The sequence below is a fragment of the Hibiscus syriacus genome, unplaced genomic scaffold, assembly GCF_006381635.1.
Source record: "Hibiscus syriacus cultivar Baekdansim isolate YM2019G1 unplaced genomic scaffold, ASM638163v2 tig00110858_pilon, whole genome shotgun sequence".
Classification (NCBI taxonomy): Eukaryota; Viridiplantae; Streptophyta; class Magnoliopsida; order Malvales; family Malvaceae; genus Hibiscus; species Hibiscus syriacus.
Window position 1 is genome coordinate 391701 of NW_024062890.1, and position 25099 is coordinate 416799.

At 33.0% G+C, this 25099-nt stretch overlaps 1 protein-coding gene and 1 pseudogene across 1 annotated transcript; both read right to left on the reverse strand.

Moving 5' to 3' along the window:
* Window positions 1-15685: 15685 nt before the first annotated feature.
* Window positions 15686-17656, reverse strand: LOC120143519 (cyclin-C1-1-like). Its single transcript, XM_039157824.1, has 4 exons — window positions 17561-17656; window positions 16906-16956; window positions 16277-16424; window positions 15686-15926 (listed from the first exon to the last, which is right to left on the reverse strand). The coding sequence occupies exons 1-4, from the start codon at window positions 17629-17631 to the stop codon at window positions 15825-15827; spliced, it is 372 nt and encodes a 123-aa protein (XP_039013755.1). The 5' UTR covers window positions 17632-17656; the 3' UTR covers window positions 15686-15824.
* A 247-nt stretch (window positions 17657-17903) lies between these two features.
* LOC120143520 lies at window positions 17904-20205 on the reverse strand (annotated as a pseudogene).
* Window positions 20206-25099: the final 4894 nt, after the last annotated feature.

Here is a 25099-nt window from a genome sequence, read left to right on the forward strand (position 1 = left end):
TAGTAACCTGTCTCAACCTAGCCTCTATCACCCTTTCCTATAGCTTCATGGTATGGTTGAGTAGTTTAATACCTCTGTAGTTGACACAACGTTGGGGATCTCCTTTATTCTTATAGATTAGAATCACCGTAGACTCTCTCCACTCCTCTGGCATCTTGGCAGTCTCTAAAATAATATTAAAGATGTTGGTCGACCACTTAACTCCCTCATCTCCTAGTGCCAACCACACAATGATAGGAATTTGATTTGTACCGACAGCTTTGTCCCTCCCCATCTTTCTAAGAGCCATTTTGACTTCCTCAAACTCAATCTTACTTGTAGGGCAGTAATTGGTCGTAGTATGATGGTCGGCTGACCCATCAACGGTACTATCTCTACAGGGAGAGGCACCATCATTAAATAAGCCAAAGAAGTAACTACCCCAAACCCTCTTAATATAATGATCTTTCACTAAAAAAATACCATTGTTGTCCCTAATAAACCTAATGCTACCTAGATCCTTTTTCCAATTTTCCCTGGATTTTGCAAACCTAAAGATGACGTTTTGTCCTTCTTTGGTGTCTAATCTCTTGTACATTTCCTCGTATGATTTATCCTTTGCTTTAGCCACTATTTTCTTGGCTTCCCGCTTTGCCTCCTTGTATCTTTGTTTAGTTCTCGATCTTTCTTCGTCGTCATTGCATTGTAGAAACTCCTTGAAGCAAGTTTTCTTTGTCTTCACCTTAGTTTGGACTTCGTCATTCCACCACCATGGTTCTTTATGTTCCTTGACCTTCCCTGTCGACAACCCAAGGGTGTTTTTCCCACATCTCTGATGAAATTTGCCATATTTTTCCATAACATATCTGCATTATTTGAGTTTGTAGTTCTAGAACCTCTAATAGACAAAACCTTACTCCTAAAGTCATCAGCTGTCGCTCCATGTAAGTTCTTCCAAAAGATCTTAGGTTTACCAAGTTTAGCCCTCCTATGAGTGCTCCACCCGTGGTGTACACGGAACACCAAAACCAACAATATGTGTTGTGATGCACATACCTCTTCGGGGAACACCTTACAGTCAATGCAAGCTAATCGATCCCGATTTTGAACCAGGATGTAGTCGATTTGGGTACAATGTCCCCCGCTATGGAACGTAATCAAGTTCACATCTCTCTTGTTAAAGAAGGAGTTAGTGACCACCATATCGTGTGTAGTAGCAAATTCAAGCAACGTTCGACCCTTCTCGTTCCTACTACCAAAACTGAAACCCCCATGAACACCGTCATACCCGTCGGTTGCACTACCTATATGGTCATTGAAGTCTCCCCCTATGAAAACTCTTTGGTCCTCCGGAATGCTCCTAAGTACATCATCTAACTGATCTCAAAAGCAACGTTTCTCCCCCTCCCCTAGGCCAATGTGAGGGGCGTACACTGAAAGGATATTCACCACTTCCGCTTCTATAATAACCTTAATCATCATGATCCTATCCCGATATCTACAAACTTCAACTACATTTTCCTTGAGCCTAGAGGATACCCACCCCATTTCTAGCATTATCTACGCCTGAATACCACAACTTGTACCCATTACACTCTTTGGGGCGAGCCCCTTTCCACCTAGTCTCCTGAATACAAGCAAAATCTATTTTCCTATTACTAAGTACGTCGGTCAGCTCCAGCAGCCTAGCATTTAATGTGCCTACATTCAACGAACAAACTCTAAGTCTAGTCTCATTTACACCACTCTGTCGAGCCCTCCCCCTATACGCCTTGTGGGATCTAAAAGAAGGACATGACCTCAAGTAATCATCTATAGCCGAAGCTATGGGGAACTATGAAAAAAGAATCCAAAGAAGACAAAAGATGCACCAATAAAAACGCTAGAGAATTGAGGGGTACTAAGAAGCCTAGTTGGTTACTTAATAGGATTTTAAGACAAATTAACACTATCTTACTTAACTTTAGGCCAACAACTAGAAACCAATGATTGGTTTTATATCTTACTTAAATATGTAAAAGTCAAGAAAACCCTCGAATTTTTTCAACAATCGAATAGCAGTTTCCAATCCAATGTTGAAACTTTAGTTATTTTGCAAATAACCCACCAGCTAACTCAAAATCCCAATCTTCGTTTTTTTTAACTTTCTTATTGTTCTATTATTCAATAACATTATGATAATAATATATTATAGTTTAATTTTGAAAGTTAAACTTATTTAATATATCTAATAGAATGATAATTTAATAAAATATATCTTTTAAAAAATATAGTATTTAATTATTTAATTAATATAATTTTATATTTCTTCTAAACAAGCAAATCAAGAAAATATATTTTTTAAAAACATATCAAATATTTTAATCTTACTCTAAAAATAATTTAATATTTTGTAAATCAAACAACAACAACAAATTATATCAAATAGGCCTGCCAGCTACATGTGACAAATTCAAAATAAAACTAGGGATGGCAACGGGGCAGATTCAGGGGATTGGTCCCCCGTCCCCATTTAAAAATCTCGTACCCGTCCCCGCTTAAAAAACCGCAGGGATTTAAACGGAGATCCCCATCGGGTAATAGGGAAAAACCGCGGGGAAACCTTAAATATTTTTTAATATTTTTAATAGGGCAAACAAATAGAATTTAGAACGATAGAAAATTCAGAAAATTCTTTGGGTCTGTTTGTTTGCCGTAAAATGAATTACGGAATTGGTTTTCCCCGAAATCCCATGTTTGTTTCATGTAATTCGTTTTCCGGAAAATGTTTTCCAGTGTTTAGTTGGAGGAAAACTGGTTGGTCAACGTAATTCATTTTCCTGATCAACATAATTTCCTTTGTGTTTTCTGGAAAATGACTTACGGTATGATTTTCCGTAAGTCATTTTCCGAACTTTTCATTTTAAAGAATAAATACTCAAAATAAATTTATTTTATGAATTTAATATTAATAAAATATTTTAATATCATTTTCATCAAAATATTAATTATTAAAATATTTAAAATATATATTTATTAATATTTATAATAATATAATATTATTTTTTTAATATTATAATAAAATAATCAATTATATTATAATAATATAAGATATTATATTTTTATTTTTATTTTAATAAATATATAATATTTTTTATATATTTAATAATGAAATATTATTTATATATTTAATATTAATATAATAATATAATAATATTTTAATAAAGATATTTAAAATATACTAATTAATATTTTTAAAATATAATATAACACGATTACTTTAATAAATAATTAATATAATTTATAATATTTTTATTTCACTAAAATATATCAATATTAATATTTTTTTTAATAAAATTATAAAAATAATATTTAATAATAAATAAAATAATTTTAATATATTAAAATAATAATATTAAGTTTTATGATAAATAATATTATTTATTGTATTTAATATTTGTAATAAATAATTTTTTAAAAACTCATCAACTAGTAAAAAAAATGTTTAAATAGTATATTCCAAACATCAGAAAACGTTTTCTAGAAATATTTTTCAGATATTTTTCAGAAAAATGTAATTCATTTTACGGAAAACATTTTTCGGAAAACGTTTTCCAGAAATGTAATTCATTTTCCAGAATTCAAATTCCAGTAATTCATTTTTCCAGTAATTCAATTTCCAGTAATTCAATTCTAGTAGTTCAAATTCCAGAAAACCAATTCCAGCTAAACAAATAGACCCTTAATTTTTTTTAAAAATACGACTTCTCAAACTTTTTTTTGAATCTTTGATTTTTTAATATTTTTCTTTTTCCTTTATTTTTAAATTTTATGATTTTTTAAATATTATAGTTTTCAAAAACTTAAAAAATTGAAGGAAAAAACTGCTATATGAAAATGATTTTTTTTTATTTATTAGATGTTTTATGATTTTTCCTAATTTTTTAATGAATTTACCAAATATGACCATTAATCCACTTAACTACTATTTCATCACTCAAAATATACGCCATTGCATTCATTACTCATGCAATTTACCTATAACATGCCAAGCTAAATCTACGGAAATTTTTACCACACAAACTTAAAATTTATATATGAACAATAATATTAGTATAACAACCAAAAATCTTTAACATGACAAAGCATAACTAGTTTAGCATAAAGACCAAATAACCTAAGATTACATTCTATCATCTTAGGAGTTTGAAAACAAAAAAAAATTTACAGTGATGAGAGCCGGGAATTGACTTGTAAGTCCTGAAATGCAATCTAAACTTTACAACAATAGAACTCCTACACAAATTGAATAAACTTCAAAAAGCACAGTGATAGTCAAAACTTAAATGGAACACATCATAATATACTTAACCATAATATAATATTCATTGGTACATATAATAATATCACATGCAACATAGCTATAATCAAAATAAGATATTTTAGATATGGTTTATTAGGTTTACCCTGATAGTAGTTCATGGATATTTGGATCTAACCTTCTTGTCGAATATTGATACGATATAAATATAAAAGCATCTCTCATCATCCCGAGCTTATTATATCATTTCATATCCCGAGCTTTTTAACTCATAATAGAAACTATCATTTCACCAGTCAAAAGAACGTTTATTTGATGGGATATTCTAAATAAAATTCAAATAAGTGTTTTCATTATTTGGATTTGTTTTGTTTAGAAGCAAAATGCCACGTTGCTTCATCTTTGGCCGGTGATGAATATTTTCATTTTGTATCATTGCTATTTCTTTAATCATGCATGTCTACATCATTGGCACATGTACTAATGATCATTTATATGGCAGTGATTATTTTTATCATGTAAGAAACGAAAGAAAATTTAGAGAGTAAATTGCATCTTTTTTACTTATACCAATTCTATTACAAAATAAGAAAAGAGTTCATATTATAGACTATAGTCTTTTTGGATTATTAATCTTACTAAAAAAATAAAGATAAAATTTTAATAAAAGTGTCACACCCCCAATTTTTCAGTTTAAATTTTATAGAATTAATTAATTGATTTATGGACTAAATTGTGAGTTTCTGAAACTTTTGGGCCAGTTTTGGAAATTCAAGAAGTCTTTTCTCAACCAAAACCCCTCTGGTAATTCACCGAATCATCACCATTGTTAAAGTCCCTTCCCTCATTAGACCAAACCCCAATCATCACCGTTATACAAAACGACATCGTTCGTCCGGTTGAGGCGTCAGAAAACATAAAAAATATCCTCATCGTTGTTCATCGTTTTCACGCTGATCCCAAGCTCGGTTGGCCTCACCGCCACTCCTGTCGAGTTCCCCTTATCGGTCCGACGAAAATCCAATCGGGTTCATCGTCCACCGTCGTTGTTCTCACCGTCTGTCGTGGTTAAGCTTCCAAACGCTTTTATTTGGTTATTTATTACGATTCTTGGCTAATTTTCGAGTTGTTAGTGTTGTAAATGATGATTGGTTGCTCGTGGAATGCTCGGTCGACCAAATGGACCTCGCCGCCGCCGCCAAGCACCACCACGCATCGCCGCGTACGCGTGGGGCTCGTCCTCGCTCTAGAAATCTTCTAGAACAGTCCAGGTGGATCGAACCGACCCGAATCGGTTTGAACCGGTCTGAGTCAATCAAACCGACCCGAGTCAACTCGAAACGATCTAACCGTTGACCTTGACTCAAACTGTTGACTTTCACCTGACTGTTGATATTCCCGTTGGCCGTTAACCAGACCCGTTGACTTTGACATTTGACTGTTGACTTTGACCAAAAAGTCATTTTTTTGAAAAGTAATATTTTATGTTTTTCGACGACCTGAGTTTGAATCCAAAGTCTGTTTCACCAAATTCGAACATGGTAATCTATTTTCAGCGTTTTATCTTGCGATTCGATCTATTTTTCCAGATTAAGATCTGTTTTTTATGTAATTTATTTTTGCATGCATCCGAGACATTATGGGACATGAAATTAAAGTTTGAGAGTGATAGAATGGAATTAAAATGATAGACTAGTGTGCTTCTAAAATCGAGGTAATACTTTACTACCCTATGCATGTTTTATGGTACATGTTGGTGATTTGTTAATCCATGATTAGAGTTATAGGTCAATTAAATAGAGTTAATTATTGATGAAATAGAATTGAATAGGGTATAAAGACAACAAACCCAATAAGACTCAATTGACTTGTGTAAGGAACTAGAAGATCAATAAGAGATAAATCTAAGTTCAGCGATTTAATCAGTAAATCAATTAATCTCAGGACTCGTAAATTCTGATTAATCTTGTTAAAGGTTAAATGTCGTAAATACTTAGATAAGAAATTACGAAAATACCCGTATGATGTAAAAGACAAGGATTTTCCCTAAAAGTGAAAGTAACCATGTTAATCAATATTAACCTCTGAGATGGTAAAAGACTTGGAATTTTGATTTTTGAGTAAACTCCTAAAGACCAATTTTCTAGAAGTAATGTATATGTCAAAATTAAATGAAATGATTGAAATATCCTCGAAATGGGAAAACGACCTAGAATTCCTAATTCCTAAGCGAACACCCGGAGGCTAAATTAGCGAAAGTACTTTTCACATCTGAATTGCTCGAAATGACTATATTATATGACAAAGTTGAACTAAATGGAGGTATTGTATGTATTTGAATTGTTGAAACGATCGAATTAATCTTGAAACTCTAAAATAACCGAGATAAACTTGAATACTAAATTACCTAAGTACCCTCAATGACCTAGAATTAAGTGGATGATTGAGATAAGTCTGGAAACACTTATGAACTTATATGTTGTATTGTTCATAAGTATAACACCCCCAAAATTTAATTAAAAGAAAGTTGAGGACCGAATTGCAAGTTTCTAAAGTTTTCAACTCGGTTTTGGAACCTGTAGGAAGTTTAGGAACTTAAACCTGAAATATCCTATTTTTTTGTTAGTAGAAAAAATAGAGTTGGTGGCCTAGGGGTTTGAACCCCTGTCTCCCTAGTATGGTCGCTCATGCCCTAACCGTCTAGGCTAGGCTTCTATTTATGTTTAAATTAATAAAATATATGTTTTATTATAATTTTGTTGGGTGCTAACCCATTAAAAAACTCATTCGTAAATCAACCCCAAAATCCACCCATCTCCTTCACCAACTCGAATCGTCTACGTCGCCCTTTGATCAATCACCTCTGGTCGTCGTTGGAGTACACCGTCATCGCCATCAGACTTGGCAGCAATCGATGACCCATCCCTGACCCTCATATAACCCGAATCAGCCACCGTTAAACTCGAATAAGTGAAAAACCATCCATAATCGCCCTCCTCAACTTGAAGCCACCGTCCGTCAGTGAGTGTCACCACCTAGCCCAAATGAAGCGCCATCAAGCTCTGAACCCACCCCAGCCGATCACTCATCGAAATACCTAACCGTCCGCCATCTAGGAGTATTGAGAAGTTAACTGAAAACCTATTTTTCTCCCTTCAGTTTCTCATAATTTTTATCGTTCCAGCCACCGGTTAGCCTCACACCAACCACCGTTGTGCTCCTCAGGAGATTCCGACAAAACCCAACCAGGTTCATCGTCTGAAACCATCCCGTCGATGATTGTCGTGAGTATGTTTCTCATCGCCTTTATTTAATGGTTTTCTCATGTTGTGGTTGTTAAATTAAGTTGTTTTGATTATGTTTGAATATGGTTATGCTCCCGGAAAAATCGACCGTCTGAAATCAGCTTGTCGCCGTCTTCACGCGTCAACAGCGCATGGAGCTTGTTCGTTGTCCAGTGGGCTTTCTAAAATCGGTTCGAGTCAACTCAAATCAGTATGAGTCAACCCAAACCGAATTAAGTCAACTCAGACCAATCTAAGTCAACCAAAACTGGTCTGACCCGTTGATTTTGACTTTGACCAAAAAGTTAATTTTTTTGAAAAGTCATATTTTATGTTTTTCGAAGTCCTGAGTCTGAATCCGAAGTCTGTTTTTTCAAATTCGAACTTGGCAAGCTATGTTCGGTATTTTATCTCTCGATTCAATACAAATTTTCATGTTTAAGTTTTGTTTCTAATGTAATTGGTCTTGCCATGTATCTGAGACATTATAGGACGTGGAATTAAAGTTTGAGGGTGATCAAATATAGTTTAATTGGTTAACTGATGTGGCTTGTAAATAGAGGTAATACTCTACTACATTTTGTATGTTTTTCGGAACTCATTGATAATTGGCAAATGCATGAATGAAAATGGTTGATCAATTAGGTGTATTTAATTATCATTGGACTCAATCTGAATATGAAATAAAGGCAGAACACTATATGAGACTTAGACGGCTCACAAAAAAAATTGATAGACTGATCGTAAATAATTCTAAGTTTAGGGATTAGTTAGTAAATAAATTGACCTCATGATCCAAAATTATGATTAATTTCTTTAAAGGTTAAATGTCGGGAATACTTGATTAAGAAATTATGAGATTACTCCTATAAGGTAAAAATCGTCCGGACTGACCTTGGCAGTGAATGTACAATGTGAATTTGTATTTAATTCGATAAACTAATAAATCACCTTTTAAATTCATGATTTGTTCAAAAAATCACTGATAATTAGATTTTAGAATCCTATAAGGTACAAGATCTAGAATTATTGATTTATCAGCAAATACCTAAAGGCTAAAACATTGGAAGTGTTATTTATGTTTGAATTGTTCAGAAAATTGAATTAAATGGAAATAATGGACTGAAGGAAATAACCAAAATACCCTTGAAGTGTAAAATGACCAAAAGTACCTCCAAGAACTGGAATGACTAAATACCCTCAAGCTTCGAAATGAATAAATCAATCTCGAATACCAAAATGACCTAAATACCCTCATAACTTGGATTGAGCAAATGTTTTTGATCAATTATGAAGATACCATTGAAGCTTTAAATGCGGTAACACTCTTAAGGTTTATAGAGTACGACCTAAGTAGGTCAATTAGCCTTAATATTGTTACAATACAGGAAGTAATTAAATACGGCTTAAATACCTGCTCGTATCCTCATGATCAATCCAAAGATGGTTCTGAATGTGATTAGTTCGATTCTACAGTGTAGTCAGTTTTAAGAAATAAACATTCATGAAGTTTTCTCTACTTACATACTTGATAAGTATTATTTTTTCTGGGATTTGTACAATGCGATTGGAACTGGAAACCTATTAAAATTTTTGAAATCTGGAATTCTATAAATTGTTGCATACCCGTATTAAACTGATTTATCAAATTTCTGAGGAATCAAATGACTATAATGTCGTTGTAAATCTGATTGACTGAATTACCCCTGGAATATATGAATCTTAAGTAATTCTGATCAATAGTTCTTAAATACCCTTCAGATATATCCAAACACAGGATGACCCTGATATATCTCTTTATGAATGATTGATTAATCTGTTAGCGACCGAACTCTTTTTAATAGGGATCTCATTTATGAAATTTTATTAAATTATAAAATTTTTGTGGTTCCCTACCAGATAAATACCAAGTACCTCCAGAGAATAAATGGATCCTCTAGTGTGTTCCCTATATGTTATATGATTATTTTATCTGTCATGAAATATGATTTACTGAAATTACTGTTTTACTGAATCTTTTAATTGTTTGATTTTATGATTTATTGATGTATTGATTTACTATTTATGAATTATGGATGCCTGATATGTGTTCTCTGGTTACATGTTTTCACTGGAAAATATAATTGTTCTTAATTTATGGATCATGGAATCTACTGGTTACTACTTGAACTATTTTATTGGGACACTATCTGTGTAGGCTGGAGTATGGAGGTTCAACCATGATCAAGCTGGTAATTCCTTATGGACCTAAGGTATTCCTTGGGTAGGCTCTAAGGCCCCAAGGCACTCCCTTAGTATGAGATTGTATTTTGGTATACGGTTGGAAGGAATTCATGTGATTCAAATAACTACATTGTCAGTTTTACAACATTTTATTGGATCATGATTTTGATATTAAAGTTACTGCTCAATCTGATTTCTATTGGATATTGTATAGGTATGAGTATGAAGTACAGAGGTTCAGCTCTAATCAAGCTGGTAAATTCTTATGGAACTAAGAAGACCCTTAGGGTGGCTCATTTGCTGTGTGCATAGGGTAAGTCCTTATAGATGCAGTTCTGGGGAAACTGCATATCGGTGTTCAGTTGGAGGGTATTATTGTGGTTTTAAAATATGTTTTAAATTACTAATATTTTTAAAGGATCTATACACATTTCTATAATTTGTTGGAACACACTAGACTTATCAATTTAATATCCCGAGTCTCTCTCTGTGAGTATTTCCTTCAGCTTTTTTATTTTCTGATGTTACTTAAAGAAATGATTATTGAAACCTGAGCTCGTTGGTAGAACCTGATCATGTTTGTACCGTTAAGAAAATTCATGATTTACTTATACCTGATGACCTATTGCATATATATATGGTAGTTTAGTATTATTGAGCTTCCCAAATCTCACTCTATTACTTACCATTTCAGGTTAAAAAGTTTGATATTGTGCTTATAACGACATCAGTAAAAGAGTCTTACCGGTATTGCTTGCGGAGTACAGTGCATGTAGGTTGAATTCTATTTTTAATATATATATATATATATATATATATATATATATGATTTTCTGAACTTGTATTTTATATATAAATTATTATACGTTTTAAATGGATTAACGAAAAAATTTAAATTTTTCTTGGATTTTTACTGTAGGTCACTCTGGTGGCTCTAATGTGACACCTCAGATCAGATCGGGTCACCCACATCGGTCGGATGGTTTTACAATAAGGATTATGAACCACGAATCAAGCACATCGATATTTATTGATACCTTTGCAATACAAAAATGAAATGAATACCATTGAAATACATGTTCGTCTCCTTAAGATACATTCAACGATGATTATGAAGGTGATCAGTTCAACTAGACCAATCAGTATTAAGAAGTGAATAATGTTGAAGTATCTCGGTCTGAATGATTGGAAAGTATCGTAGTGTTGGAATTGGTTAGTTTAATTTGACTCGAAATCTTGATAATTAGATATAAATCCTAAATTATATAAATTTTTGTTTTACTCTCATTGGGTTAAATTACTAAGAATTCTTCGAGAAACCAAAATGTCTAAAATGCCTCTGATTGCCTGAATAATGGAATCACTATTGTCATATCTGAAATCTCAAGTAACTCTGATGTAAAAGATTCTGAATACCTTTCTGATTACTTAATGCCTCTGAAAAATATATGAATACTATGATCTTGATAAATCACTTCCTGAATGACTGTTGAATCCACTAGCTATCAAACTTCCTTTTTATAAGGACATCGTTTCTGAAATTCAATCAATTTGTAGAAGTTTCATGTTTCCCCTGCTTGATAATTGCTAAGTACCTCCAAAAAATAATTGGATCATGTAGTGTGTTCCTTATATGTCATATAATTGTTTTACCTGTTTAGAATGTGATTTTTTTAAATTACGGATTTATTAAAGTATTGATTTGATGTTTATGAACTATGGTTATATGATATGTGTTCTCTAGTTATTGTTTTTACTGATAAATAAATATGTCTGAACTCTTATTTCTGCTACCATTGATTACTGTCTGAAAATTTTTTTTCTTCGGGTACTCTGGATCTGGTATGAAGTCTCTGCAGGTTCAGTTCTGATCAAGCTGACAATTCCTTATATTGGTTCAATATCGATCAGTTGGTAATTCCTTATTGCATGTTCAATTATGATCAAACTGGTAATTCCTTATATAGGTTCAGCACCGATCAGCTGATAATTCCTTATGGACCTAAGGTGGCCCTTGGGTGGGCTTCTAGGTCCAATGGGCCTAGTGGTAAGACCTTATGGACTCTAAGGTACTCCCTTAGGGTGACTCCTATATTGGGTACATTGGGTAAGTCCTTATGGGCCTGAGGGCATACCCCTCAGGAGGGCACCTACTATTCGGCTAGGGTAATACCTTATGGACCCAAGGTACTCCCTTAGGTTGGCACCTACGCCTTGGGTAAGTCCTTATGGATGCAGTTCTATGGAACCGCATATCGGTGTTCGGTTGGAGGGTATTACTGTGGTTTTAAAATATGTTTTAAACTACTAATGTTTTTTAAAGGATCTGTACACATTTCTCTGTTTTGTTGGAACACACTAGACTCCCCAATTTAATCTTTTGAATCTGTCTCTCACTGAATATTTCCTTAATACCGTAAATTTCTATTTGTAACTGAAGATTTAGCTAATGGAATCTAAATTCACAGCTAGAATCTAATGATAGATATCTTGCTAAGGAATTTATGGTTTACCTTATACCCGATGACCTATTGCATTCATCTGGTAGTTATGTATTACTGCGTTTTCCAAAGCTCACTGTGTTACTTACTATTTCAGGTTAAAGAGTTTGATCTTGTGTTTTTACTGACATTAGTAAAGGAGTTCCACCAGTGTTGCTTGCGGAGTACGGTGCATATAATTAGGGAGGGGCATGTAGGTTGTATTATGCTTTTATATTTGAGTTTGAAACTTGTTTTACTACTGGATATTGAAGGATTTTATTTTAATATTTAAATGATTTTCTGAAATTGTATTTTTATCTATAAATTATTTTACGGTTTTAAATGAATTAACAAAAAAATTAAATTTTTCCTGGATTTTTACTGTGAGTCGCTCTGGTAGCATTAATGTGAAACTTATGATTGGATTAGGTCACCCGCTTCGGTCGAGGATGTTACAAAAAGTAAATATGTCATTTGTCTTTTATTCTTTAAGTGTCTAAATTTCATCAAAATCTTTAATTCTAGTTTTAATATGCGCCAAACACTTGTTTTAACTTGTAAAACACAAACTCTAAAACATATAGACTTATAGATAATTTAGTTCATGAAAACATAGGATAATTTATATATATATATGCCCGTATTCAACGAGTTTCGACCCGGCCTGACCCTTTCAGATTGTTTTTTTTAATCGGGTTCGAGTTGGGCTGAGACAGGTTTAGGGTGAAAAATATGTACTCAACCTAAAAATAATATAATTCTATCATATATATTTAGAGATAATTGTAATAATACTCTTCTCTATTTTTTTTTCAATTAGAGCTCTATTTTTATTGAATAAAATTAATATTTTTATAAATATATTTATTTCTGGTCGGATCTTATTTAGGTTTTATATCAAAAAGACGGATTGAATTTAGATCGCGTGAAATTACCCTAAACTTGGGTCAAGTCGAGTTTTAGGTAGATGGAGCATAATTTTTGGGTTTGGTCGTGTTGACCGAAAATCCGACCCAACTCGACCCATGTTCATCCCTACTTATCAGTATTACTCCCATAATTATTATATGATAGGATAATAAATAAATCAAGTTTAAAAAACAAATGTTTATTTATGTTACTAATCTGTCAGAGCTTGTTAAGTATTTTAAAAGTATACTAGTATTCATTTATTTATAGTTATCTTATGTTTGTTAGTTTAACATTCACCAACATATTTATGAATTTGTTGATGAATACACGATTGAAAATTTTATAAATAACTAAAAATATATTCATAAATAATATATAATAGAATTATAAATGAATATAATAATTATATTATAAATAAAATTAACATAAATATTTTTAAATATCATTTATAGAAAAAAATATTAATATTAATAAACCAATTAATAATCGAGCCTAAAAATGAATTAATACACAAGTGTATAAACAAATTTATTCGTGAATATAAACTAACCAAACACACATTTCTTCAAACTCATTCGATTAATTAAATAGACAAATTTTTTATTCGTGCTCATATTTTTATAAACAAATAATATATGAATGATTTACGAATAATTTGCCAAACACTCTGTTTATTTAATATCTTATCCTATGATTATTATCACAATTTAATAACTTATTCTATGATTATTATCACAATATGATTATCGTTAATATATTTATAGAAATTGTCATTTTCCTTTAATGATGATTTGGAGCAGGTTAGATATTGTGCCTTATCTATTATTGTCCTTTTTTCCTTTAATGATTTTGTTGAGGCAGGTTAGATATTGTGTCTTCGTGAAAGTGACAAACAAAGGGATAAATATTCGATGGGAAAACAAAAAAACAAAATTAGAGATCTAACCACGTATTTCAGGTGATTTTGTGTATTATATTTTAATCAAATTAAAAACGTTTTTGATTAACTAATTAATTATATATATTCGGTTTGATTTATCTTTTAATGCATATTTTATTACTATTTAAGAAACTTCCATGCAAACTCAGATTTAGCATGAAAAATTTATATTCAAGTCTTCCAATAATTTGCAGAGCCTATTTTAATATTATGTAGATCAATCAATTTATGCAGAGTTTGAAGTTTATTACTTATAGAGCTAATTGCATCATATGTCCCCAAATTATAATCTTCATTTTAAATTGGTCGTGTTTAATGTCATCCCCAAACTATGACTATCATTATAAATTAGTCATTAAACTTTTGAACATTTCATTTTCATCCCTAAACCATGACCCTCTTTATAACTTAGTCCCCAAACTTTTTGAACATTTCAATTTCATGACAAATTCATCCAAGCATGTAATTAGTTTCAACCCTAATTTAACCTAAATTTTATTTTTTTTTCAAACATATAATAATATAACTCGGCCTTCAGGTTTTATTAACAATGGATGTGATTAGTATATATGTATAGTTTGGAATGAAATTGGAATGTTCAGAAAGTTTGGGGACTAATTTTGAATGAAGGTCATAGTTTGGGGATGGAATGAAATGTTCAAAAGTTTAAGGACTAATTTATAATGATAATCATAGTTTGAGGATGAAATTAGAATATTTAAAAGTTTAGGGACTAACTTAAAATGATGGGCATACTTTGAGGACATATGATGCAATTAACTCTTACTTATACATCACTAAACTTTAAGAAATACATGAAATGCACTATTGTAATTTCGCATTTAGTATCAATCATTACCCTCCGCAAGGTTTTCTTAAAAGCACCATTTTAGCATATGGTGCAACACTTCGAACTCATTTCGAACGAGCAATGAGTTAATACATTATTTTTTCCCAATTTTAATCAATCAAAAACTCATAAAATATTATAAAAATGTTATAAATCATAACGAACCAAGTTTTCATATAGGGTAATATAACCCCGAGTTCCATTTGATAAATCAAAGTATAAAATAAAATATATCGATGAAGTTTATAGACCAAATTTTAGTAAGAGTCCTACATTATGGATACTTGGTAAAGGAAATTTAGATGCTGTACTCTGATTTAGAAGTGCTAAAAATTCCTCGTGGATGCTATCGCCCCGACTCAAACTTGAAAGCCTACTATCCCTCGCATGAAAAAATAATTTTGACCGTTGAGTTTTACGAAGATCAATGGTACAAATTTACTCTACTATATCACTTGAAATAGATAAATCTAAACAAGTTAATCATAGAATGAACAATAAGCAATTAAAGTATTAAATACATTTAAGAAACTTAGCTTGAGCATAAACAATTGTTGGTATCTAGTCTAGCAAAAATTTGCAGACCCCTTTTCAATGCGCTGTAGATCAATCAATTTATGAAGAGTTCGAGGTTTATTCCTTACAAATTACTTAACTTTAAGAAATACATGAAATACATTATTGTTATTAGGCGTTTAGTTTTCTTAAAAGCACCACTTTAGTATATCATACGAATAGGCTAATTTTCTGATACATCATTACCTGTTTCGTTGCTTTTAGCAGACGAGAAAATAATATCGAGACATGTAGCTGTGGATGCCGGTATTCTCAGGTTCCGGCTTCAATCAACCATCTAAGGCTTACGAGCAAGTTTGATGAAAGCAGTACTTGGTCTCTCATCTGCAATCATTTTGCTCTCATAGAAGTCTAGAATCTCCATGGAGATGTTTTTTACCTGCCAGTCTCAATAAAATTTTAAATGTTAAACAAATAAAGACAGTTGTGAAAGTGTAATTTCAATTGTGATATGAAGGGAGGAAATTGCAGAGAACTCGAACTTCAGAGCAACGCTCGATAGAAGGTGATCGGTAAATACCATGCAATTTACAGTAGAAAGAAAATGCATGTATTTCTTCCCAGTTAAAAATAGGTGGTAAAAAGTGCCTCGCCAGACAAATGGAAAAGTAAATTTCCAAAAGGCAGCCACTTCTTGGTATTACATATGGATTTTAATTAAGAAGCGAGATTTTATGTCTCGAAAGAAACCACAATGCTTGGTATCAAATTTAGCTTTAGAAAACTAACCACATTCATATCGACACGAAGTTCTTCGAACCAAGTGGTGATATCTTTCTCCCTGTATGCACTAGCGATGTATATGCAAGCTAAGGCAATCAAATACGGTGGATGTGTGAGAATAAGGTCCATCTTGTATGTATCATTTAGAAGTCCCCCGTGTTTCAAAATGCCATGTGTAGTATATTTATTCAGTTAACTAGAACTTTTTTCTTGTGGTATGTTTGTGTTGTGAAATTGTATTGTATCCAAAGTTATCAAGTCTCATGTGTGGTAGCGATGGAATTGACAGGTAGCTACAAATATTCAAAACAAAAGAGTTTTCACAGATACAAGTATCCAAAACTTCTACCTCCACCAACTTTCATTCTCAGTTTCTCAATAAATACTGCCGAATAGTCACCACAAGATAATCTACATGGACTATAGCACAAATATGATCCTATTTAATTCCATAGGTCAGGTTAAAGGCAACATTGTCCACACATAGTCGGCAAAGCCAAAGGCAAAATACTTTCAGCAGCTCCTTTTCAAGTTCAAGACTTGTGGGAAAAAATCGAACTTTTTTTGGCATTTTTCAGACACGCATTAAATATTTTAACTTCAAAAGGTACAGATGATGGAGTTTTGATACTTACCAAGATATCTGAGTCATATTCGTATCATTCATGCCAGCATCCTGCAACAACCTGCCAAGGTAACAGGCACAAGATACATTCCAGGTGAAAAAAAATCCTGATGATAATTAGCAGAAAGCACAATGTTGAAATAATCTAAAGTAGCTTAGTTCCACTGTATTTGGTATTGGGAAAGACAAGTATGTCTTAAAGTCGCATATCAACTGTAGATTACCAGATAAGGCTGCATTTAATTTACGTTCATTAGAAATGTTTAATAGGGAGTCTATCATAAATTTGCATCTCTATAATATAAAAACAAGTATTTACTAAATGCTAACCTAATTATATGAAAAAAAAATGCATTACTATCAAATAATAGACAAAATCATTTCAGAGGGAAATGTGAAAGATTTTAAAGAGCAATAGCAAAAAATGGGAAAAACAAGACGTGCACTAGATGTAGAGCTTGACAAAATAATAGATAGAATGACCTTACAGGTTTGGATCTCCACAGTAATCTAACTTATTAAGGCAAAAGTTACTGTTTCGTTATTCCCCTATTTGTTCCTTCCTTATTCCAACAATAAATTGGTAACCATGCACAAGATCATTGGTGCAAATAAAATACAAATACAAGTGCATAAAAATTATGGGAAAGAAGATAAAAATTTACAGGGACAATGTGCGGTAAGGATGAAATACAACTAAATAATAGTTAAATGCTTCAAAGATCTTCATTTCCATTTCAAGTATGTCTTTGATTTCACATCTATACTTTTCATCAGCAGCTTCAAAGCAAATATGGCAGAAATTGCAGTAAACAAACAAATTCAAGAAATTTAAAGGATAATCAACCAGATTAGTTACAAGTAATTACATAATTTTTTAATGTAAAATACAAGAAGTCATGCCTACACTGTGCTTTCTTCTGCCTTGGATGCCAAATATAAGCAACTAGGACAACAAGATGTGGATCTATTCAGTCATGCTCTGTCTGTAAGACAAATTAGAAACCATGATCAGTGATTCATAACCCATTGTATGGAGGAAAACCAAAGCTTCTACAGATTTACATTCAATACATCTCTTCCCATCTAATAATTCATGGTTGCGGGGTAGGAAAAATAATTATAAGTGTCTAAATTTACATGGGAAAATTAATTATCAAGATGTGACTATGAAGAATGGCTTATAAGAGGTAGCAGATCATTTCAGCTTAAGGATGGAATCATGGAAAGATATAGAGAATAATGCATAAAGTAGGAAACACCAAGTCACTTCTGATATATTTGTAACATGTTAAATAACTGGAACTTTCTAGTTGAAAAATCGAAAGAAATTCATAGTTTGAGTAGAAAAGAAAAACAAGTATAAGACAAATAAACTAGGCAAAATACCTAGTATAGACACGTCTCATATAAGTAACTGTAGTTGCCACAACCCTGAAATATCTACCGTCTTAACGCTTATAGCAATGTGAAAACTGAACCAGTAAAGTAATTTTGTGCATCGTGCTCGTGATGATGGCGATTTATACTCGATTCATTGAGCAAAGAAACGAGCTAGATTCGATGCTTTTTTAGGAAACAATTGACTCAAAAACGAAAGAAACTAGCTCTGTTTACGCATATTATGATATAAAGCATACAAATCTTAAGAACTCCTTGCAGTTAGCACACTTTGAGTGATTACTTGCTACAATTTCCCAGACAATTTGTAACCAACTATTTTCAGAAGCTATTGTGTTAGAATGACAGTTACAGCAAACAAAGTGCTTATACATGGATTAATAATTTGATTAACTAATATAAGAAGTTTCAGGCTGAATGTCCATGCACGTGCATGTGATAATCAGTTTTCAGCTAAAATCAGCAATAGAACTCAAACAGATATACATGGCACATAATGAGAAGCTTCCATTTTTCTATTTTTAAGCTTCCCAGCAGAATTACAGTAAGTGATCGAAAAGAGATGCCCCACCCTTAGATAGTCCAGTTCAGAATGGGGTATCACTATGAAACAGGGATAAACATACTAAATCAGCCTAATGAAACAGGGATATTAGTCACATCAGCAGTCAAATTAGTTCATATTCACCAAAAACTGCTACAATTTACATTGTTAGCATGAAAAACCACAGGAGTATACACAATTTTGAAAGGAAATGTGAAGATAAAAAATTTGATGGCATCACTGAAATCATTCAAGTAAACAGCAAGGTGTTTCTTAAAAACAAAGAGAGAAGATCAAACCTTTGCCTCACTTTAACATGTTGAGCCAGTTTCATTATATCTAGGAAAGGGGAAAAAGCACAAAATCACAATCTTCAATACGGAAGTAAATTAGAACAAAGCTAATAGGTTTGTTCAATCAAATTAAGCAAGGCACGTGTCTGCATGCAAAATGCATTCTAAAACACCACAGATTTCCTTTTAAATTCCGTCTCTAACTACAATAATAAGCCCAGAGAGAACAGGCCTCAAAGTAAATTTCAGAAAAGAAAATATGGAATTACAAATTTTCTTCTATTGACGAACTTGTTTGACAGCCATGATAGAAGCAACCATTAAAGCTAATATTCTAAACTGAAGGACCCTCTTATTCATGAAACAATCCCATGGTGACAATTTGAAGCAACCAAATCTAAAGTTCTCATTTCATTATAATACGAGCACTTACAATGATTATATGCTCGTGATTTTGAATACCCAAGATGCAAAAATTACAAATTCCCATCGATTGTAACATGCAGGTTGAAGATGAAGAAGATGAAGAAAACCCCAAAACCAAACTCAACTTTATAAGCAAAAAAAAAACCGATATTACCAATAAATAATAAATACCCAGATTATAAAATTCACAGAGAAAAAGCCAAAATTTACAACAACAACAACAAAAAGAGTAAGAGTAAGAGAGAAAGGAAACATACAATTCGCCATATGGATCTTAATGAGCTTAAATTCTTCAAGAGTGATGTCTTTATCTTTATCTTGTTGATGTACCACATCCACCTCTTCCGGGTCCAAAAGCTATTTACTGCTCAAACAAAATCAAATCAAATACGACGAAGAAGACATCAAAAACGCAAATATTGAAACAATCTAAACCCATGAGATGGATTGCAATTCAGTGAAAGGAGTTTGGTATCGGTAGTTACAATCTAAACCCATGAGAAGAAGTCCAGAAATTGGCCGCCATTTTTCTTCTTTTCGTTGATCGTGTAGGTGAATTGGTGTTTATATTAGCTGTTTAGTTAGACATCATAATATTTGAGTTTTGCAGGAGCCATGATTACGGATTAACGTTCTGAATTTTACACTTACGAATTTTCTTTCTGTGGTCAGGAGCTAGGGAAATCAGACTTTATAGGCCCACGATTATGGAATTTGGGCTACATTTTTTTAAAGTAGGTTGTTATTGTCTATAGGAAATAAATAAATAAAATTTCCCTCTTTCTATTTTGGCGAAAAGGCACTAAAAGCTCTTGTACTTTTCAAAACAATTTAATGTAGCCATCAAACTATTTTTACACTTAATTTGGCCCTCCAACTTAAAAAATAATCAATGTGGCCCTTTCACCAACGGTTTCTATAGTTGATCGTTACGATACTGACTTGGGGCTTGACGATGCTGACATGGCAATTTATGATATTGACGTGGTGATTCATGGTGGTTAATGACGTGGTAGATAGATTAAATTGATTTTTTTTTTAGTTTGAGGGTCAAATTAGTTTTCTTAAAAGTTCAGGGGCTTATTTAATTTTTTAAAAAATATTTAAATTTTAAAACTTAAAATATACAAATATAAAAAATAAATATAAAAATTAAATTACTAAAAGATTAATATATATATATATTAACCATAACGATTGAAAGTGTTATTGTTAAATGATTATTGAATTTAGAGAAAATTATTTATAAACACATGTTGTGTATCTAAATCTAATTCGAGAGTTCAAAACATTGAAAGATCAACAAAATAATAAATTAGTGTTATCTTAATTAGTCGCGACGACGTCAAATCTAATCTTGAGAAGTATAAATAAAAGGACGACTGTAGACCCCATATTTTGTCCTCATCCCAGCAGCCCATACCTCACCCAGCCTGGCCACCAAGCCTCCACTAGTCCTTGTCTGCCTCCACTAGTCCTTGTCTCCCTCCACTCACAGTAAAAAAATTGCATATGATATTGTATTTAAATCAACAAGTGTATGATTAGTTTATTATGTTAAATCTGTAAATGGCTATAAATAGCCGGATGAAGTTGTACATCAGGGAGGAGGAGGGATTCCATACGTTTTTTTAGAAGCAATAAACTACTAGATTGAAGGTTATTTTCTATTTTTTATTACAATTTCTTTATTTTTATTATTATTTTTTATTGATTTTCTGTTTTGAATTTTTAATAGTTTTTATTTATTTATTTTCAATAGTTTTTTATTATTATTTTCGAAATAGTATGTCATTTTAGGTGTTATAAATACTAATATATTCACACATATCTGAAATTAAAAAGTAATCGAATGTTTTTATTTATTTATTTTAAACCTAATCGACTCAACTAATAGCATAAAATAATATATAAAAAATAAAAAGAGAGTCAAAAACTTACCTTTGTCGAAGGAGTGTCGTCAGGTGGGAAGATTCGAACTAAATTGTAAGGGATTTTCTCCCTATTTTTCTCAATAAAATCAAGGCAACTAAACGAATTTCAGATATGAAAACAAAAATAAAGAAATAAGGAAGAGATGGGGGTTCTGGAGATCCACGGGAAAAATAGAATTTAGGGGAAGGAGTTGCTTTTATTTTAATTTTGGGAAAACCACAAGTTAACTCCTCCTTATTTCATAGCTTTTTGTGTTCTAGTCACTAATTTTAGTTTAATACTATTTAGATCCCTTTCTTTTCCATGTGTTACATTTAAATCATTATATAGGGTCAAATCACTCCTAAGTCCCCCTAGTCTAACCATATTTTAATATTATGGTCATTATGCTTTCGAATACTTTATTTTAGTCATTATTTTACATTTGGCTTAATTATTGTTTGGTCTTTTAATTTTTTTTTTTCGCTATTTTAATATTTTAAATTTCTATTTTTATTTAATTTTTTTTTGCAGCTTATTCCTAGAATTAATTTGATCCATGAATTTTAATCCTTTCCAATTTAATTTTTTTTTATTCGAATTTTCCTTTATTCTTTTTTATTTACTCTTTTTTATTTCGATTTTAATACTAACTCTTTGTGTTTGTTTGTTTTAGTTTTTTACTTTATTTATGATCTTTTTAGGATAATTTTAATCAATCAAAGGTAAGTAATTTGAATCGAATTTTTAAATTTTAATTTTTGCAATTAAGACAACCGATAAATTAAATGGTACCGAAAGGACAGTTCAAGGGTGCTAATCCTTCCTTGACTGTAACCGACTCCCGAGCCCTACATATTTCTGGTAAAATGCAGATCAGGTAATATGGTATCCGATCAACCTAAATATTTTGTTTAAATGATCGGTGGCGACTCCTAATATTTTATTTAAGTCGAAGCCCAATTCCGGGCCCAACCCGAAAGGCGGTCGAGACAGCTTGGCGACTCCGCTGGGGACAATAAGTGAGTCAGACCATAATTAATTTTCGGTTGTCTTTTTATGCGAAAATGGTAAATTTAAATTTTAATTTATTTATTCGATTCCAATTATTTATCTTTGAATATTTTTCAAATAAATAGTTGTACTAACGTTTTTTAATGTTTTCAGATTTTTCAAAATTGTCATCTCATGCTCTATACCCGAGCTCTGAACCCTATTTAAGTGGGGGTGAAAGCGACGCCTTCGTGAGGATTTATTCTCCGTGCGGGCCTAGCAAGTAACCTTCGGGATTCATATACCTTATGTCTTCGTGTGAATTTATTCACCGTGCGGGCATAAGGGAATGTGTCCTCTCGAGTTTAACTTGGTCCATACAAACCTGTGATGGGTTTAGGACTAAGGGTCTGGTAAGCCCAAGGGGGCACCAGCAAGGAGAACTCGGGTACCATTTTAGAACTTAAACCGAGAGACCATGGAGAATTAGAGCCTACCCCGAAACCAAATTCCAAAACCTAGGATATTTTTTACCCTAACCATGTTTTTTGTATTTTTTTTCTTTCGTTATTTTTTTATTTGTTTATTTTTTTACTAACTTTTTTGCCTTTGTGTTTGTTTTCTAGCATTTGCATCATAACAAGAGGCTATTGATCCCTAAAAATAGTTTGTTACACACGAAATAATCTGAATTAATGGACAAAGGTGTTGTAATACAAGAGATTAAAAACGCCGAGGCACGACTATGGTCCGAGAAGACGCAGAAAGAGAAGGGAGATAGTCTTCAGAGTAACTATGTGTCAGAGCTGGTTAGCTACGCATCTGTCAGCCTGAAACAGAATAATGTCCAAGAGCTGCGGAACATTTGGGACAGTTGGAAGAATGACAGAAAGCAGAAGTTTAGCCAACGATATGGTGATATTGCCCTCTTACTACATGTCAAGACTGATGAGCCCCTGCTCCGAGCATTGATTCAATTCTGGAACCCAGGATATAGTTGTTTCACCTTTAACCGGGAGGATATGGTGCCCACCATCGAAGAGTATACTACCCTACTGCACTGTGAAAGTATCAGACTAGAGAGGGTATATATCAAACACATCAAGAGTCAACCTTTCAAGAACGGACTGGCTAAGATTGCAGGGGTTGATGAAAAATGGGTAACTGATCGACTCCGACACAAAGGTAATGGGGAAGGAATCGAGTGGATCCACATAAAGCAACTAATGAAGAACCACCCTGATGAATGGAAGACTATAGACCTTTTTGCACTGGGTCTGTATGGTTTGATTATATTTCCAAAGATCCTTGGGTGCATTGACGCAACCGTTGTAGAACTATTTAAACAACTTCCAAGGCGAGTCAACCCAGCACCGACCATTTTGGCCGAGACCTTTCGGTCTCTTAATCATTGCAGAAGAATTGGTGGAGGAAGGTTCATTGGGTGTGTTCAGCTTCTTCAAGTTTGGATTCACAGCCATTTCTGGAAGACTAACGGGGTCGCCTACCGCCGATTTAGCACCACCTATTCACCTTTGGGAGAGTTCATCACTATAAAATGGCATGAAGGTGCTACCAAGGAAAAGTGGATGAAGGTATTCTGATACTATGACCTTACTTGGACTTTGGGGCGCAGTTGGGTATGCTCCGTCGTTAGCACTTAGACAATATGGGGCACGTCAGTTCATCCCGGCCACATACGGATTATCTATATCAGAGTTTGTGTACCACGGTGATAACTATAAAAAGATGATCAAGAAGTAGCTGACTCATGGAAAAAATTGTTCCGAATGGATATTGTAGCTGCAAGAGACATGCTTACTCCGGATTATGTAGAATGGAGAAGATTGAGAAAAAATGACAACATCCCGGTGCCAGACTGTGAAGACACCCGGACCATGGAGGAACATCTCAGGTATGTCCCTTCCGAACTGGAGATAGCCAAGACCGAGTTTGAAGCTGTGAATAATGAGCTGAAGCAGAAGGTAAGGGAACTTGAAGTTGAACGATACCAATGGAAGTTAGACGCCGATACTCAGAAAGATCGAGCAGACAAACTGGGGAAAGAACAGAAGAAAATCCATTTCGAGCTTGAAGACTTGAGAAAGGGGTATCAAGATAAAGTCAAGGATAACTCCAATTTGAAAAGAACTTCTGAATACTGGAAAGATGAAGCTCATATCCTAAAAAGGAAGTTTGAGGGGTATGATGAGCAGCTGAAGACTACTCAGAGGCGCTTAGCAGGTAGTCAACATCATAACCAATGCTTGAGAATCCAGGTGGCTGATCTGGAGAAACAACATGAGAAAGATGGCAAAACAATAGCTGAGTTAGAAGCCATTCTTGATGAACTCAAGAAGCAAGCAAGCGAACTTCAGATAGTGCCTTTCGACGGAGGTTTACAGTGGCGTTTCCGTTGGGAGCAAGCTCAGCAAAGGGTGAAGACTAGAGACGTAGTCATCCGAGATTTCCTGGATCAAGTACAGAAGGCAGCCTGTCATCTACATGGCTTGGCAAGGGAAGCCGGAGTGGTTCGACAGAACATTCAACCAGTAACAGATGAAGGAAGAAGACTTGTCAATCTTTTAGAAGATGTTCGGGGTCTGGAGGATTTAGTCCGGATATACCTTTGA